The sequence below is a fragment of the Indicator indicator genome, chromosome 25, assembly GCF_027791375.1.
Source record: "Indicator indicator isolate 239-I01 chromosome 25, UM_Iind_1.1, whole genome shotgun sequence".
In the NCBI taxonomy this organism is placed as follows: Eukaryota; Metazoa; Chordata; class Aves; order Piciformes; family Indicatoridae; genus Indicator; species Indicator indicator.
This window is the reverse complement of record NC_072034.1, coordinates 15,718,857-15,737,553: the sequence shown is the minus strand read 5'-3', so window position 1 is coordinate 15,737,553 and position 18,697 is coordinate 15,718,857. Positions and strand designations below refer to the sequence as shown.

The 18,697-nt window shown below is 50.4% G+C and overlaps 1 protein-coding gene across 1 annotated transcript in view; it reads left to right on the top strand.

Moving 5' to 3' along the window:
- Positions 1-18,697, top strand: part of LIN54 (lin-54 DREAM MuvB core complex component) — a 60,106-nt gene that overhangs the window by 26,733 nt on the left and 14,676 nt on the right. Inside the window, exons 3-5 of the mRNA XM_054392160.1 lie at positions 8,454-8,574; positions 12,144-12,289; positions 17,715-17,931. Coding sequence (XP_054248135.1) covers positions 8,454-8,574; positions 12,144-12,289; positions 17,715-17,931 — 484 coding nt within the window. The remainder of the gene's footprint in view (positions 1-8,453; positions 8,575-12,143; positions 12,290-17,714; positions 17,932-18,697) is intronic.

Genomic DNA, 18,697 nt, shown 5'->3' with positions numbered 1-18,697 from the left:
TGCAAAGCAGATGGAATTGTGAACATCTGGTATGGTCACAGAATCATAGCATGCAGTGGTTTGGGATGGAAGGCATCCAGTTCCAACCCTCCTGCATGGGCAGGGGCACTTTCCACTAGCCAAGGTTGCTCAAGGCCTTATCTAGCCTGGCTTTGGAACAGTTCCACTCCATGACTCTCCTGGGCAGCCTAGGCCAGTGCCTCGCCACCCTCATGGGGAAGAATTTCTGCCTCATGAATCATGTGAATCCAGCTTCTTCCAGTTTGAAGCCATTCCCCCTTGTTCTGTCACTCCAGACCTTTGTAAAATGTCCCTTCCCAGCTTTCCTGTAGCTCCCTTCAGGTACTGGAAGGCTGCTATAAGGTCTCTATGGAGTCTTCTCCAGGCTGAACAGCCCCAGCTCTCTCAGCCTGTCCCATAGGGAGGTGCTTGTGCCCCTTGATAATCTCCATGGCCTCCTCTGGCTTTGAACTTCATGAGATTGGCATGGGCCCACTTCTTGATCCTGTCCAGGTCCCTCTGGATGGATCCCTTCCCTCCAGCATGTCAGCCACACACACAGCTTGGTGTCGCTGGCAGACTTGCCCAGGGTGCCTCAATCCCACTGTCAATGTTGCTGATGAAGACGTTAAACAGCACTGGTCCCAGTTCTGACCCCTGAGGAACACCACTCATCATTGGTCTCCATTTGCTCACCACAACTCTGAGCACAATCAAGCCAATTCACTGAGGTGTCCACCTTTGAAATCTGTGTCTTTCCCATACGGAGACAAGGATGTCATGGATGGTGTCAAACACTTTGCACAAGTCCAGATGCATTACATCAGTTGCTCCTTCCTTATTCACCAACACTAACCACATCCTAGAATTGGTTGGGTTGGAGAAGTCCTCCAAGGTCATCCAGCCCTCAACCCAACACCACCATGGCCACTAAACCATGGCCCCAAGTGCCATGGCCACAGGTTTTGTGAACACTTCCAGCCATGGGGACTCCACCACCTCCCTGGGCAGCCTCTTCCACCCCCTGACCACTCTTGCAGCAAAGAAGTTTTTCCTCATCTCCAACCTACACCCTCCCCTGGCACAGTTTCAGGCTTTTGCATCTCCTGTCATCTGAGACTAGGGAGCAGAGCCCAATCCCCACCTGGCTCCAGCCTCCTTTCAGGGAACTGTAGAGAGCTCCCTTCTCTTCTCAGCCTCCTCCTCTCCACACTGCACACCCCCAGCTCCCTCAGCTGCTTCTCCCAAGCCCTCTTCTCCAAAGCCTTCCTCAGCTTCATTGTCTTTCTCTGGACCTGCTCCAGCTCCTCAATGTCTTTCTTACAGTGAGGGGCCCAAAACTGGACCCAGTATTTGAGATGTGGCCTCCTCAGTGCTGCGTACAGGAGGATAATCACTTCCCTACTTCTGCTTTCTTGGCTACCTGGTACCCCCTGGCTCATCTCCAGCCAGCTCTCACCCAGCACCCCCAGGTCCTTTTCTGATGGGCAGCTTTCCAGGCACTCTGCCCCCAGCCTGGAGCCTTCCTGGGGTTGTTGTGACCCAAGCACTTGGCTCTGTTCAATCTCATACAAATGACCTCAGCTTATCCAGCCAGCCTGGCCAGATGCCTCTGCAGAGCCTTCCTGCCCTCAAGCAGATCAACACTTCCACCCAGTTTCGTGTCATCTGCAAACTTACTGAGGCCACCAAACTTGTCAGCCACCATCTGCCCTTAGTGAAGCTCTGCTGGCTTCCATTCTGTGTGCCCTAGCATGGTGTCCAGGAGGATCTGCTCCATCATCTTGCCAGGCACAGAGGTGACACTGCCTGGCCTGCACCTGCCTGTGTTTTTTCACTTTCTAAAAATGGGGGTCATGTTTCCCTTTTCTCCTCTGAGGACAGAAGAGCACAGGAGGGCAAAGTTCCATGGGTTCCAAGCACCTGGTACTGCAGGGAAGAGGATGGCATTGGCATTTCCCAGACACTGCCTTTCCCTGTGAGAAATTGCCAAAGTATTGGAGATATGAGAGTATTGAGGGAGTCATGGTCTGCCTTGTCATGGCTGAGGGGAGGTAGCCCTTGCTTTTAGTCCCTGGCTCATTTACCCCTTCATCCTCCACAAGCCTCTTAACCTTGCAGTGAGTGGCAAAGGAGGCTGTGAAGCCTCCCAGGAGCCTTGGGTGATGTAGCTGGCAATGGTCCCTGGCAGCCCAGCAGGCAGCTCTGTGCTGAGCTGCATCCAGAGCAGGGAGAGCAGCAGCACAGGGAGGGGATTCTGCCCTCTGCTCTGCTCAGACCCCACCTGCAGCACTGCCTCCAGCTCTGGGGCCCCCAAAACAAGGAGGACCTGGAGCTGCTGGAGAGGGTCCAGAGGGCTGGAGCACCTGCCCTATGGGAACAGGCTGGGAGAGTTGTGGCTGTTCAGCCTGGAGAAGAGAAGGCTCCAGGCAGACCTTAGAGCAGCCTTCCAGTACCTGAAGGGAGCTGCAGGAGAGCTGGGGAGGGACTTTGGAGTGCCAGGCTGAGGGACAATGGCTTTGAGCTGGGAGAGGGGAGAGTGAGAGTGGAGATGAGGAAGAAATTGTTTCAAGTGAGGGTGGGGAGAGACTGGCACAGGTTGCCCAGGGAGGCTGTGGCTGCCTCCTGCCTAGAGGTGTTGAGGGCCAGGCTGGATGAGGCCCTGAGCAAGCTGTGCTGGTGGGAGGTGTCCCTGCCCACGGCAGGGGGTTGGAACTGGATGATCTTTGAGTTCCCTTCCAACCTAAACCAATCTATGAATCTCTTGCAGCTTTGTCAATCAGCTGTTGCAGATGCAAGGCAGCACAGCAGCTCCACTGGCTGCTGAAAAGTTAATTGGTAGAAGAGTAGATGACAAAGAGCCCTCTTCAGTTCTCCTTCCATCCTCCCTGTTGTGCAGGCTTCACAGGTGATTAGAGAAACTCCTTTGGCCTTGCTGAGATCTCATTGTGACAGCTGAAATCTCAGCACTTGAGAAGAGGCACAACTGACAGGAGTTGAGCACAATGGTCCTTGGAGTCTCTTCCCTCTCTGATTCCAAGTACAGAGCTGTGAGGCCAGGAGGTGTCAAACATGGCAGGACCTTGGGCTTCATATACATCCAGAGGTTTTTTACTGTCCCTTGGCAGCTTGACCTGACTTAATTGAAACTCCTACCCTGGATGTGTAGACAAAAGTGGATGTGTAGAAAAAAGCTCTTCCCAGAAAGAGAGCCTGGCCCCGGGGATGTGCTGCCCAGGGAGGAGGTGGGGTCAGCATCCCTGGAGGTGTTTAAGAAAAGCCTGGATGAGGAACTTACTGCCATGGTCTGGTTGATTAGTTAGGATTGGCTGATAGGTTGGACTTGATGGTCTTGAAGGTCTCTTCCAAGCTGGTTGATGCTGTGTGACAAAACTAGAGAGCAAGTGGATTTACTTCCAGGCTGTGGCTGCTGGCTGAGTGCAGGCTCCCAAACAAGTCTGCTGCTGTGCTGCTTCAGCCCCAGTGTGTTCAGCAGGAGTCTGACCTTGCAGATGACTCTCAAGCCAGATGTCCAGACCCATCACTGTTGCTGTCACTGAGCTAGTCTAACTTGGACCTGCCTTGATGTGGTGAGTGGCTGTTGCAGGGGCACAGCAACTGCTCTGCCATCCTTATGGATTCACCTCCTCACAGACAAGCACCCTGGTGTGCTCCCTACCCTCAGAGCAAGCTCCCCTTCCTAGCTCAGCTTTTTCACCTTCTCAGGAGCAGACTCTCCTCTTCCTGCAGGCCCTGGCTGTACATGTCAATTCCCTAGGCTCTGGCTGCAGGGGCTGGCTCCCATGAGGTCATCTGGGGAGTGGATTTACAGTGTGGTAGCAGACTGTGGGTGGCAGTGTGAGCTCCAGGTGCCTTGGGACAGCTGGAAGCAAAGGCCACCCCTAGGCACTTGCTGCTTTGTCTTCTTTGGGGGGGGGGGCGGTGTTTGGCAGCTCCCACACTGACCCTCTCAATAAAGCTGCTTGCAGGTCAATCTCTTGCCTTCTGCAGGCAGAAGGCTGCTGTGTGCTTCTGAAGATCATTTTTTTAGATCCCACCTTGTTGCCCCAGGAAATACTTTGGCAGACTGATTCAGAGTAACTTGCAGAGAGTGTGCTTGGCTTGCATGGGCAGAGGGGTGACCTTCAGCTGCTTGTGGTTCCTGAGGGCAATGGCTGAGGTGACCTTCAGCTGCTTGTGGTTCCTGAGGGCAATGGCTGAGGTGACCTTCAGCTGCTTGTGGTTCCTGCAGGCAATGGCTGATGGCTCCAGGGAGCTTGCTCTTGCTGAAGCATCACAGGGAGCACTCTGTCACCTCAATTATCTCCTCTGGCCTCTCCTACAGTAGCAAGCTTCCCACCAATGCCTGGAAGGCTTTCACAGGTGGCTGGAGTTATCAGCTCCTCAGCAAGGCCCACTTGGCAGCAAGTAAGGGCAGAAGTATGCCAGAGGAGCAAGAGCTGTTCCTCACCTACAGCCAATGTTTGCCATGTTTCCTAAGCCAGGAGGGGGATTCACTCATTACAGAATCACAGAGATGTCAGGGTTGGAAGAGACCTCAGCCAGTCCCAACCCCCCTGCCATGGGCAGGGACACCTCACACCACAGCAGGTTGCTCACAGCCACATCCAGCCTGGCTGCAAAAACCTCCAGGGATGAGGCTTCCACCACCTCCCTGGGCAACCTTTGCCAGGCTCTCACCACCCTCATGGGGAAGAATTTCTTCCTCACATCCAATCTGAATCTCCCCACTTCTAGTTTTGCTCCATCCTCCCCAGTCCTATCACTCTCTGACACCCACAAAAGTCCCTCCCCACCTTTCTTGGAGCCCCCTTCAGGTCCTAGAAGGCCACAAGAAGGTCCCCTTGGAGCCTTCTCCTCTCCAGACTGAACAGCCCCAACTCTCCCAGTCTGTCTCCACAGGAGAGGTGCTCCAAGCCCATTTGTTCAACTCCCTTCATAAGCAAGCAGTTGACCCAAAAAGCAAGGGGAGGGTTTGTCTGAGAAGGACAGTGCAAGTCAAAGGGAAGCAGGGGGGGACTTGTGGTCAGCAGCTTTTGTCTGAGGATTTTGACTTTTTATTTCCTGCAGTACTTCATGTTAGCAGGCAGCTAGTGATGTACACATGGTCATGGAAGTCATGCAAGCACATTTATTGTGTTACTGGGAAACAACTGTACCTGCCCAGAGCTGGCTGGGCCTGGGGGGTGCTAATTGCCTTCTGAGCCAGACTTTGCCCTCACTTCAGACAGGGAAAGCTGCAGCAGCTGAGTTCCACTAACACCTTATGGCAGGGTAAGGTTGCCTGCAGCAGCAGAAATCACAAATCAAGCAGATGAAAGGTGGGGGATTCATCAGGAATTAAAATTTATCAGGAATTAACATTTACCCCAAAATGTCCTGATAAAATGTTTGCTCATCTGTCCCCTGTGTGTGTGCTGAGAGAGCTGAATCCTTCGGATGCTCAAGTGGCTGTGAGTTGGATTTGTCAGGCTGGGAACGAAGCTTCCTTCTTCAAACTCTTTGTTTCCAACTCTCAGGGAATGTGCCTTCAGAAAGATGAGAATTTTGGCTTCTCTGTTTCCTTTTAAGCCTTTCCCATGGTGTGCCACATAGAAAGCAGCTCACCTGGCCTGAACACAGCATCTTTGGGCAAGTGGTGTTCACCTCTCAGTGCTCTGAGGTGGGGGTTTCAGAGATGCATAGAATAGGTTGGATTCAAGGGACCTTAAAGGTCATCCAGTTCCAACCCCCTACCATGGGCAGGGACACCTCCCACCAGCACAGCTCAGGTCTCATCCAGCCTGGCCTTGAGCACCTCCAGGGAGGGAGCATCTACAACCAGTGTCTCCCTACCCTCACTCTCAACAATTTCTTCCTCATCTCCACTCTCACTCTCCCCTCTCCCAGCTCAAAGCCATTGTCCCTCATCCTGGCACTCCCAGCCCTTGTCCAAAGTCCCTCCCCAGCTCTCCTGGAGCCCCTTCAGGTACTGCAAGGCTGCTCTAAGGTCTCCCTGGAGCCTTCTCTTCTCCAGGCTCAACAGCCCCAACTCTCCCAGTCTTTCCCCACAGCAGAGGGGCAGAATCCCCTCCTTGTTCTGCTGGTCCTTTCTGGCACTGCCTGGTGTCAGAGCTGCTTATCATTGCCTCCCTTGGCTGGGCACAGCTCAGACACACAGAGCAGGCATCTGCTTTCTATGGGAGGCTGGAGGATGTCCAGCGGGATCAGGTGGGATCTCCATCCTCCCTGGCCCTGCTGTGGCTGCACTGCTGGCAGCTCCACAGCTTCACATGTGTCCTTTGCAGGGCAGCTGGGAAATTCATTTTGTGCTACTGAATGCTTGGAATGTTTTGGTGTAACTCTGCTGTAAAGGAGATGTTTTCAGTCAGCAAATTCTATAAGTAGGGCTTTGTGTAGGACAGCCCAAAGTCCAGCCCCTTCAGTGGCTTCCTCTAAGCACTGACAGCTTGCTCAGGTTCTTCAAAGTAGCTGTCAGCTCTGGAGCTTTGCACCCCAGTGAGGGTTCTCCAGCTACTTGAGTCACAAAGGTAGTTCTGCACCTTTGAGAGGTGTTTACCCACATGGATGCCTCTCTGATACTGCTGGAGTGGAAGCTGATACCTGTGGGATGCAGCTGGTGTGTGTGGTGGAGAGGCCTGAGCTGTAGGGTGTGGAGGTGTCAGGGCTTCAGCAGTGCCTTCCAGTGTGCTCACCTGGACTCAGGGGAGACCCCAGTGATCTGCAGGCAGCACATTAAAGCAGCCTTTGAAAGTCTCCCTCTCAGTTGAACTCTTCACCAGGTGGATATAGAAAATCTTAGGTTGTAGAATTGTTTGGGTTGGAAAAGCCCTCTTAAGATCATCCAGTCCAAACATCCACCCAACCCCACCATGGCCATCAAACCATGACCCCCAGGTGCCATGGCCACGCTTTCCTGGAACACCTCCAGGGATGGGGACTCCACCACCTCCCTGGGCAGCCTCTTCCAATCCTTGACCACTCTTGCAGTAAAGAAATTCTTCCTCATCTCCAACCTCTCCCTCCCCTGGCACAAATTCAGGCCTCTTCTTTTATCGCTTGTTACTTGGTTTAAGAGTCCAACCACCAGCTCACTGCAGCCTCCCTTCAGGGAGCTGCAGAGAGCAATGAGGTCTCCTTGAGCTCAGCCTCCTCTTCTCCACACCAAACACCCCCAGCTCCCTCAGCTGCTCCTCCCCAGCCCTCTTCTCCAGACCCTTCCCCAGCTTCATTGCCCTTTTCTGGACCTGTTCCAGCTCCTCAAGGTCCTTCTTGGTGTGAGAGCTATAGACACTGTCAGGATAAAGGCCTTGGGCAGCTTCTGTCAGTGTGGAAAAGGGGAGCAACTCTTGTTTCAGCCTTTTGAGGCTGTATCTCCTGCTTAGAAAAGTTTCAAGGGCTCTCTCTCAATGAACTGCACATTCATGTCATTCCTGCTCCAGTTGTGCTTCAGGAGACTGCATCCAGGCAGGAAGAAAAAGACCCCCTTCTACCTGGATGTAGCCAACTGATTCATTCTTGCCTGCTCGGTACCCAAAACTCTCCAGGTCCCTGCTTTTGAGAAGGGTTGCAGAGGGTGTTTCCCACATGCAGGATCCAGGCATGCTGCTGTGTCAGAGTAGATCAGAGTCATCATATTTCAATCAGTCAAAGGGGAAGTTTTGTCCTGGCTAGCAAAAAAAAAAAAAAAAAGGAGTAACATTTTTTAAAGCTTCAGATATTGAGAGTTGTGCACTTAAATTTAACTTCTTTTGTGTGGATCACACAAAAGAGAAGGGCCACCAGGATGAGCAGAGGGCTGGAGCACCTCTCCTACGAGGACAGGCTGAGAGAGTTGGGGCTGTTCAGTTTGGAGAAGAGAAGGCTCCAAAGGTGACCTTCTTGTGGCCTTCCAGGATCTGAAGGGGGCTCCAAGAAAGCTGGGGAGGGACGTTTTAGGCTATCAGGGAGAGACAGGACTGGGGGGAATGGAATAAAGCTGGAAGTGGGGAGATTCAGGCTGGACATGAGGAAGAAGTTCTTCCCCATGAGAGTGGTGAGAGCCTGGAATGGGTTGTCCAGGGAGGTGGTTGAGGCTCCATCCCTGGAGGTGTTTGCAGCCAGGCTGGATGAGGCTCTGGCCAGCCTGATCTAGTGTGAGGTGTCCCTGCCCATGGCAGGGGGGTTGGAACTGGCTGAGCCTTGTGGTCCCTTCCAGCCCTGACTGATTCTGTGGTTCTATGATCCCGCTTTGGTGGCTGGTTCTTGAAAGTGCAGTGGGTCATATCCTGACCTCTCCAGGATGAGCAAGAGGGGTGCAGTGTGAGATGAACAAGGATTGCCCATGGCAAGTGTTGCCCTTTTTACTTCCTGATGTTCTGAACAATACAGTAATAACTCAGCTCCAGAATGCTCCAAGTTACTTTAGAATCTTTTTTTCCTCCATCTTTCAGATCGCAAAGAAGACTCGAACCCCAACTTCTGGCCCAGTGATCACCAAGCTGATCTTTGCAAAACCAATCAATAGCAAAGCTGTGACAGGGCAGACCACTCAAGTGTCACCAGTCATTGCAGGTTGTACTACTTTGACTTGGTTTGCTTTACCATTTTTTTTTAAAGGCTGTTCAAAGAGATGCTGGTTGTAGACATGTTCCTGTGTCTGTGATTTGATGGTAGTTTTTCTTGGAAGTGCCTCAAGCAACTGGAAAAAAGAACCCAGAAAACAGCAGAGTTTTGTTGGTAGAAGCAGGTGAATGCTGTTGTTGGTACCTTTACACATAGCTCATTTGGAGTTACCTTTGGGATTGCAGAATTTGATCTTTTTTTGCTTTTACTCCAGGATGATTTTACTATCTGGAGCTTGGGGAGGAGGGAAAAAACCCCACCTCACAAACAGAGAAAAAGCTGCTTGAGAAGCAGAAAGCATTTGCCAGTCCATTGCATGAACACTCAGGGGGGAACAAGGAGACACCTGCTCTTGTATTACTTGTACCTCTTTATAGCTGGACTTCAATGCAAATGACAGCAGAAATGTTGGAGTGAAGAGAGTAAAGCTCTGCTCTTTCTGTTAAGCTGCTCACCTACTTCAAATAGAATCTCAGAATGCTAAGGGTTGGAAGGGATCTCCAAAGAATGAGTTCAAGCCCTCTGCCACAGCAGGGTCACCTAGAGCAGGTCACACAGGAGCACATCCAGGTGGGGTTTGAAAGTCTCCCCAGCAGGAGACTCCACAACCTCTCTGGGCAGCCTGCTCCAGGGCTCTATCATACTCACCACAAAGTTGTTTCTCTTCATGTTGAGCTGGAACCTCCTGGGTTCCAATTTTTTCCTCATGCTCCTTGTCCTGTCACTGGGCACCACTGAAAATAGCCTGGCACCTTCATCCTGACACCCACCCCTCAGATAGACATCAGTAAGATCCCCTCTCAGCCTTCTCCAGACTAACCACCTCCAAGTCTCTCAGTCTTTCTTCATAGGAGAGATGTTCAAGTCCCCCAGTCACTCTTGTAGCTTTCTATTAGACTCTATCCAGTAGATTCCCTGTCTCTTGAACTGGAGGAGCCCAAAACTGGACACAGTATTCCTGGTGTGGTCTCACCAGGGCAGAGAAGCAGCACCCACAGAAGTGTCTAAGGAGGTAGTTCAAGCAAATAATGAAAGGTTTATCTCTTTGGGGAAACAAATCTGTGTTTGTGTCCTTTCAAAAGAAGCAAAAATAGATTAACCACCACCCCAGTAGTTGGTTATAGCAGTAGGCCTGCTGTGTCCCTTGGTAAATGCATCATTATCTCAAAAGGACAAATGTAGGAAGCCAGAGTCCTCTTCAGACCTTTGAAAGATGTCTTTAACTGCTTCTAGAGTGACCAACCCAAGTAAGCCTAAAATCTTTTGCAGAGAATTAACAATTTGTTAAGACTTTACAGAACTGGGAGTCAAGGTGGTTTTAAACTTCTGTCTCCTGCATTCAGAATTTTGCTAGGCACAAGTGAGTGGCACAGAACTGAAGGAATTATTTCATTGAGCTGTCAGGTTGCCTGCACCCTGAAGCCCAATTTGTGTTTCAGGTGCAAGAGGGATTCTTCATTCTACTCCCTAGTTTTTACCCTTTCTCAAATAACAAAACCAAAACCCAACCCAAAACCATTAAAAAGCCCCAAATGAGTCACCTGGAGCTGGGTCACGTTTTCACAACTTGGGTTGGAAGGGACCCTCCAAGGGCATCTTGTCCAACCCCCCTGCAGGTAGCAGGGACACCTCCAACTAGATCAGGCTGCCCAGGTCACATCCAGTCTGATCTTGAATGTCTGCAGGGATGGGGCCCCAACCACATCCCTGGGCAACCTGTTCCAGTGTTTCCCCACTCTGACTGCAGAACTTCTTCCTGATGTCCAACCTAAATCTGTCCTGCTCTGATTTCAAACCCTTGCCCCTCGTCCTCTCCCCACAGGCCCTTCTGAACAGTCCCTCCCCAGCCTGCCTGGAGGTTCCCTTCAGCAATTTGAAATGCAGCTCTAAGCTCTCCCCAGAGCCTTCTCTTCTCCAGGCTGTGCATCCCCAACTCTTTCATCTGGCAGTACCTGAATAGTGGTAAACAATAAGGAAACACACCAGAAATAGCATGGTTGGAAGTTTGCTGCCTCCAGAAGGAAGGGTCCAAATCCACTCTTACCTACATCACATTTCCAAGCAGCTATGTTACCAAGTACAGAAATGCCCAGCTTTTAACTCATTGTGTTGGAAACTCCTCAGTGCCTGTCCCTGAGCCTGTGGGAGAAGCATCACTGGGAGGTGTTGATGCTCCTCTGCTGAAGAAGGAACTCTTTTCAAACATCTGCCTTTCCTCTTGCCAGCTTGGAGAGGCTGGCATCATTCTGGGCAGGGTGGAAGGCTTGTGTTGTGTTTTGGGTTGCTGCACATGTTTCTGTGAATCTCACCAATGTTTCTAACTGCCTGAGAATTTCTGCAAGCTGCACATTTGAAAGGTTTGGCAGTGTGAGCAAGGAGATTCTCCTTGGGAAGCTGATGCCAAGGGGTGCAGAGGGGATGTAGTGAGAAAGGGAGAGGTGCCACCAGGAGAAAACAGTCTCAGAGCATTCACTAGAGTGGGTGGTGCAATTCCCCCAGACTGACATTATTCAGGTTGCAGGTGGCTTTAGCAGCTGCTGGTGACACTCTGCACTGTTCTTAGGTTATTTTAGAGCAACACAGCCCTCAACTGAAGGCAGCTTTCCACATGGATGATGCTTTTTCTGGTCAGTTCTAGTTGACTTAATTGTCACACCACTAGTCTGGGATGGAAGAGTTGTGCTACTGTGTGTTTGTTTCTTGTTTTGATAAGTGCAGTCCAAGAGAGTGGATAACAGAGAAGCTGTGACAGAAGTGAGTCTGAGCCAGTGCACAGCAGAGGAAAGCTCAGTGGTCAAGCACTCTTTGGAAAGAAAGTTAGAAACATTGGGGTGGAGGGGGAACAAAACACAAAACTGATTTCCAGTCTGGGACGTTTGTGGTATTCCCAAGACTGATGTCAGCATCTGGAGCTGCTGGGTTTTTTGCAGGTAAAAGCAGATAGTTTGAAGATGAGGTTTGTTTGCAGAGAGAGGGATCCTAAGTACCCCACCATCCCTATTTTCATGAGGATCATCATATTGTTAGGCAGTGAAAAGAAAACTCACCAAACACCACAACACAGAGAAGAAACAAAAACCTTAGAGTGTAGACAGAGCAAACAGCTTCATCTTGGTCACTGCCACATTGGTTCAGTTCTGATGGGCTGAGGATTTAGGAGATGTTCAGGTTCTTTGTCCATTGGCAGCAGCCCAGGGAGTTCCTAGGAGACCCCAGCTGGGTGTTGGTGCACACGGCAGGTGTTGCACACCTCAGGATGTTGTCCTGGCTGTAAGGAGTTTTCAGCTGAATGGCTCAGAAAGCCAAACGTGCATTGGGTGGGTTTTGAGCACAAGTAAACTGTTTGTTTATTTGCAAGAATGCCAATGATGAAGAAAGGTAAAGGATGCCCATGTCCTTCCTAGCTGGGCACACTCTCAGCAGCAGGGATCAGGTGTTCTATGTGCAGAGAAAACTTTGCTTGAGAAGTGGATGTGACCAGGGCTGACTTGAGCTGATGGTGTCTTCATTGTTTATAGGTAGGGTTCTTTCACAGTCTGCTCCAGGAACACCACCAAAGACAATAACCATCTCTGAGAGCGGAGTCATTGGATCATCCCTGAGCACACCACCACAACAGACACCAAATAAAATAGCTATCTCACCACTCAAATCCCCTAATAAGGTAAGGACCTGATTCTGGCTGCAGCCTCCCATCCTTCCTGCACAGTGGGCTGCCTGGAGCTCCCTGTGTCTTCACTCCAAGCTCTTTAGGATCTCCCTGCTCCAGAGCTTCCACCACACTTTGTGATGCTCTGCAGCAATGGCCTAAGATAGATTTCTCTGCAACTGGTTCCCTTTTTGTGGTTTCAACAAACATGCATTCCTGCATTAGCTTCCCATCCCTGCCATTCCTTCAGCACCCATTCCCAGAGCAGCTGTTCCCTCTCAGCCAGGTGCTCAAACCTTTGAATGCCCTCCTGAAACATCACCAGGCTGTTTAAGAGGAGACCTCAATAACATGAATAGGTCAGCACCCATCACCTGCAGCTGCAGAAATAACTTGGTCTTCTCTAAGCACATCTGAAGTCAATTTGCAATGGTCCTTGACAAGTGGTGAGCTGGAGACTGGCACAGATGGACAGGAGACCATCAGCCATCCTGAGCTGTGTTACAGATGAGTGTCATGGTGACACTTGTACTTGAGACTTGATACAGTTGTCTTGGGAAGAGGAATATTGCTGGAGAAAGGAAGGGTCTGGAGGGGAGCATGGTACTATTTTGCAGAATTACAGAATCACAGAATGGGTTGGGGTGGAAGGGACCTCCAAAGGTCAATCCAGTTCAACCCTCCTGCAGTCAGCAGGGGCATCCTCCACTAGATCAGGCTCCCCTGAGCTCTGTCCAGCCTCAGCTTGAGTGTCTCCAGGGATGGGGCCTCAACTGGGCCTGGGCAACCTGTTGCAGTGTTCCACCACCCTCATGGTAAAGAGCATAAACATCACCAGCCTAAGATGAAATCATTCCTGAGTTTGCCTGTGCTGTATCTATGGAATGTTACAGAAATGGAGTGCAGGGCTTATGCTGGAGAACTGTTAGTGAGGGGAGCAAACTGAAGGAGTGAAAAACAACATCTGGAATCAAAATTAACAACGAGCTGGGGTGAACAGACTTCTTGGGGTTACATCCTGAATTTAGAATCATAGAATTGTCAGGGTTGGAAGGGACCTCAAGGCTCAGCCAGTCCCAACCCCCTGCCATGGGCAGGGACACCTCACACCACAGCAGGTTGCTCACAGCCACATCCAGCCTGGCTGCAAAAACCTCCAGGGATGAGGCTTCCACCACCTCCCTGGGCAACCTCTGCCAGGCTCTCACCACCCTCATGGGGAAGAATTTCTTCCTCACATCCAATCTCAATCTCCCCACTTCTACTTTTACTCCATCTCCCCCAGTCCTATCACTCCCTGACACCTTAAAAAGTCCCTCCCCAGCTTTCTTGGAGCCCCCTTCAGATCCTGGAAGGCCACTTGAAGGTCTCCTGGGAGCCTTCTCTTCTCCAGACTGAACAGCCCCAACTCTCTCAGTCTGTCCTCATAGGAGAAGAGCTCCAGCTGTAGAGAAGGCCTAAGTATTTTCTGAAAGCAAATGGTTTCAAAAATTGGGAGTTTCCTTTAAGTATAAAGCAAAAATTGTGGAACTCAGAGTATAAAACCAACCTTGAAAGGGTTGTGGCTACACAGCCTAGTACTCAGACACTGTGCTCTGCAGCAGGGCTGTCAGAAGGTTCTGTAGGAATCTGGGAAGTAGATTGGAAAATACAGATGTACATTTCCTTCAGCTGAAATCAGTAGTGTGAGGGGAGAATTTTATTACTGTCCCACAGCTCTTCTTTTAAATTGTCCTTTTGTGGTGAAATAGTTGTGATGCCACCTGTGAGGCTGGGGTTAGAAAATCCATCCTGACAGTGGTCAGGCTTCAGTGGGCTGCTTTCCTTGCAACAAAAAAACCCAACCAAAGAAACCAACTGAAACCCAAGCAAGCAAGCAAGAGAAGCTGTGCTAGCTTTCTGCAGCACTTTTGCTGCTGGGAGCCAGCAGTGCCTTGAAGCTTCTCCCATGCCTATGAGCTGTTGTCGCACGGTCAGGCCTGTGTGAGCTGTCATCTTCTTCACAGAAAGGACTCCTTTGTCCTGGTGGGGAGCTGTGCTTCCACGAGGAGGGGGAAGTGTATGTACAGAGTCTGGTATCCTGTGCAGAGATTTAAACTGCTTCTTTGTTTTGCCAAGCAGCTAACAGTGGTGTCAGTGGCCTCCCAGCCTCCCAGCTCCCCCCAGAAGACGGTGGGCGTCCCATTGAATGTAGCGTTAGGACAGCAGATCCTGACAGTGCAGCAGTCAGCACCCTCCTCCCCTGGGAAGGCTGTAGTCAACCACACAACCACCCAGGTACAGACTGATTTCTCCTCTGTCTTTTAGCTTGCCTCTGTCTCATCATTTGTGCAAAGCTGGAGCGCTGGACCCTGCCTGGGTCAGGCCCAAGGGGTTCCTGTAACGGGGAGCTGGCAGAAGCACTGCCCTGAGGAGCTCAGGCTGCTTCAGCCAGGGCTGCAAAGCACTGCAGCAAGCAGCTTTCCAACCTGGAAAGCTCCACTTGCTGCAACTTCCCATTTCCCACGTCATCTGGAAGGCTTCCTATGACACAAGGAAGAGTTCTTGAGATGGTTCTGTCTCTTGTACCAGTGTTTCTATGCCACTGACCAGAGCTGCTTTGCAGGTGTTTCTGAGGTTTCACAGAATCACAAAATGCATCAGGTTGGAAGAGACCCTCAGAGATCATCTTGCCCAACCCCTTTGCAGTTAGCAGAGACTCCTCCAACTAGAGCACGTTGCTCAGGGCCTTATCAAGTTTGACCTTGAATGTCTTCAGGGATGAGGCCTCAACCACATCCCTGGGCAACCTGTTCCAGTATTTCACCCTTTTTGTTGTGCAGATCTTCTTCTTGATGTCCAACCTAAATCTGCCCTGCAGCTGCAATGGTGGAGTTCAGATCCTTGTGGCAGAGGTCTGCACAAGCATGACACTGTGGTCTGCAAATTAGAAAGGATTTTTTTTCCTGTGCCTCCTTCCTAGGACAATAGCAAGAGTTTCCATAAGGGCTTTGATAAATGAACCACAAGACAAAAGTGACCTTTCTTACAAACTACTCTTCTTGCATTTTACCTCTTCGGTAATCTTAGACGAGATTTTTATTTTGTCTTAATGCCTGCAGTCTTGTTTTGGTACCCATGAAGGCATGTGTCTGACTGTGACCAACCAGGGTGGCTGTAGCAGGGAGTGGACACAGCTGTATGGACAGCACAAGACCAGAGACTCAGATTTTGCCTGGCTTGCCTTAGTGATACAGGTGACAACTGGAATGCTGGAGGTGGACACCAGCATGATTTGAAATTGTGAGGGTTTTTTCAGAGTAAAACTAGCACAACTGGCATTTTGAAACAGTTATTCAAAGGTGAGGTCACTCTGGCTCAAGCCAGATAGAGATGATTGAGCAGCAGACACACTGAGTCCTGATCCAAAGCTGTCTGCCACAACACAAGGGTTTCAGCTGTGTCTTCACTGCCCTCAAGAGCTTGTCCTTAGAGGGAAGTGCCACTTGAATCATACAATTTACCTGGGTGACCTTGGATGGCAGCTACCAATTTGTGTGCTAGAGGGAACTTTGGCCTTGCTGCTCTCACTGAGGCTGGCACCCTGCTTGTTTTGAATTGCTTTCAGTAGATCAAAAATCCTCTTCTTTTAGAAGACCTGGCTTGTACTGTCAGTGAAAGATGTGCAAACTGAGATTTCCTTTGTGTTGCTGAAAGCTGGGGAGCTGGGGAAATCATAAAATCATAGAATTGTTAGAGCTGGAAGGGACCTCAAGGCTCAGCCAGTCCCAACCCACCTGCCATGGGCAGGGACACCTCACACCACAGCAGGTTGCTCACAGCCACATCCAGCCTGGCTGCAAAAACCTCCAGGGATGAGGCTTCCACCACCTCCCTGGCCAACCTCTGCCAGGCTCTCACCACCCTCAATCATGAAGAATTTCTTCCTAACATCCAATCTGAATCTCCCCACTTCTACTTTTGCTCCATTCCTCCCACTCCTATTATTCCATGAGACCTTAAAAAGTCCTTCCCCAGCTTTCTTGGAGCCCCCTTCAGATGCTGCAAGGCCACCAGAAGGTCTCCTGGGAGCCTTCTCCTCTCCAGACTGCACAACCCCAACTCTCTGTCTGTCCTCAGAGCAGCTCCAGCCCTCTGCTTATCCTCAGGGCCCTTCCCTGGACACCTTCCAGCCCCTCCAGATCCTTCCTGCAATCCCTCTGTTTGAATTGAAGTCACATCATACTAATCCACCCAATTTTAGTATTAAATCTTAATGCCAAGGACAGTGATAGGTTTTATATCTGTATTAAAAGATACTGGGACTAAAAAGCTAAGTTCCAAAGGAAGCTAGATGGAAGGAGAAAAGGGAAGAATAAGCCAAGGTCTGAGGTTGTCAGCAGTGCTGTTATCAAGCTGGCAGGTTTATGAGTGTGTGTGAATTGAATCAATAACTGCTTGTTGGCAGTTTGAGAGCAGTTGGAAAGATGAAGGCTTGCAAAGTCCAGGTGTGTTTATTATTCCAGCTGTGGGGTAGCACAACTGCCCAACAGACTTCCTTTCCCCTTTTTGCTTTTTGATTTGCTCCTCTTCATTGTTCTTGCTTCTTCTGTTTCTCAGGTTGTGCTTTTCTTGGTGTCCCAGCTCTCAGTTATGGGCTCTGTTGCACTTCCCTCTCAGGCACTGCACAGCCTTTTCTCTGTGTTAATCTATGCTGTCTGAACAGGACAGATCTACACTTAGAGATGAATCATGCCAGAGTCCAGCACCAACAGTTCTGTAAGCTCTCCCCAGGTGTTTTCTTAGGAGGGATACTTCTAGCTTTGGTCACTGCTTGGTTTCCAGTACACACTGAGCAGTGCTCTCTGTAGTCACCTGGAGTGGGTTTGGCAGGCAGTGCAGCTGTGAAAGTGGAGAGTGTCTGTGGTGGAGAGCAGTGAAAATGGAGCTGAGTTTGCTCTGAGGCAGTTAATCTCTTTACATCTGTTTTTACTTTGGAAAGCAGAAATGGGGATAACTGACTGACTTCTCAGAGATACTAATGGATTGAAGAGTTGTTCACCAGCAGATTGGGGAATGAACCTACTGATCACAGAGTCATAGCATGGTTTAGGTTGGAAGGGTCCTTAAAGATACCTGGCTGCAACCCCCCTGCCATGGACAGGGACACCTTCCCTTAGATCACCTTGCTCAAGGCCTCATCCAACCTGACCTTGGCCTCATCCAACCTGACCTTGAACACCTCCAGGGAGGGGAGCATCCACAGCCTCCCTGGACAACCTGTTCCAGTCTCTCCCCACCCTCACTCTCAAGAATTCCTTCCTCATCTCCACTCTCAGTCTCCCCTCTCCCAGCTCCAAGTCACTGCCCCTTGTCCTGGCACTCCCAGCCCTCGTAGCAAAGCTGATGTTATTTCTGCTTTAGTGCAAGTAACTCTGTGCTCTCTGTGTTGGGTTAACAGGCTGTGAAATCAGCAGTGCAGACCCTTACTGTAGGAGGAGTGAGTACATCTCAGTTTAAGACAATTATTCCCTTGGCAACTGCACCCAATGTTCAGCAGATCCAGGTCCCTGGAAGCAAGTTCCACTACGTCAGACTGGTTACTGCCACCACAGCCAACAGTTCAACCCAGTCAGCCAGCCAGAATCCCAGCACCAACACGCAGCCTCTGCAGCAGGGTAAGTCCTGGTGCCAATGTTTTGTCTGAAGGAAGTTTTTATTGGGTTTTTTTTTCCTCCCTGTCTGTTTTGTAAGGATTACAATAGGTACCTCAGAGAGATCTCTCAGGACTGCCAGATGCACTTGGGTTTGTGGGGGACTCCTATGAATTTCACCTGCTGCTCTTCCCTTTGGTTTGTGTGTGGGAATACTCCTCTGGGTCAGGTTGTTCTCTAGTTGGGCCTGGATGCTTAGAGCATTTTAGGTTGTTTTTCCCTGCTTTAGCAGCTTTGTGGGTGAGTCATGGCAAGTCCCAGATCCTCTGTATGAATAGTGTGAAGCCAGGACAGCTCACAAACATGCTCCCAAAACTCCTGCAACAGGAGGATCATTCCATTTAACATGCTTTAGAAGGGCCAGATATTTGTGCTGCTTCCTGGCCAGCCTTTCCAGAGCTGTGATGGAATAAGATGGCAGAGGTTGGAAGGGACCTCTGGAGATCAGCAAGTCCAAGCTCCCTGACAAGGGAGGTTCACTTAGGGCAGGTCACACAGGAACACATCCAGGCAGGTTTTGAAAGTCTCCAGGGAAGGAGACTTCACAACCTCTCTGGGAAGCTTCTTCCAGGGCTCCAGCACCCTCACAGCAAAGAAGTTTCTCCTAATGTTGAAGTGGAACTTCCTGGGTTCCAGTTTGTGTCCATTTCCCTTGTCCTGTCACACAGACCACTGAAAATAGCCTGGCCCCTGCTTCTTGCCCCTCACTCTTCAGATATCTATAACATCC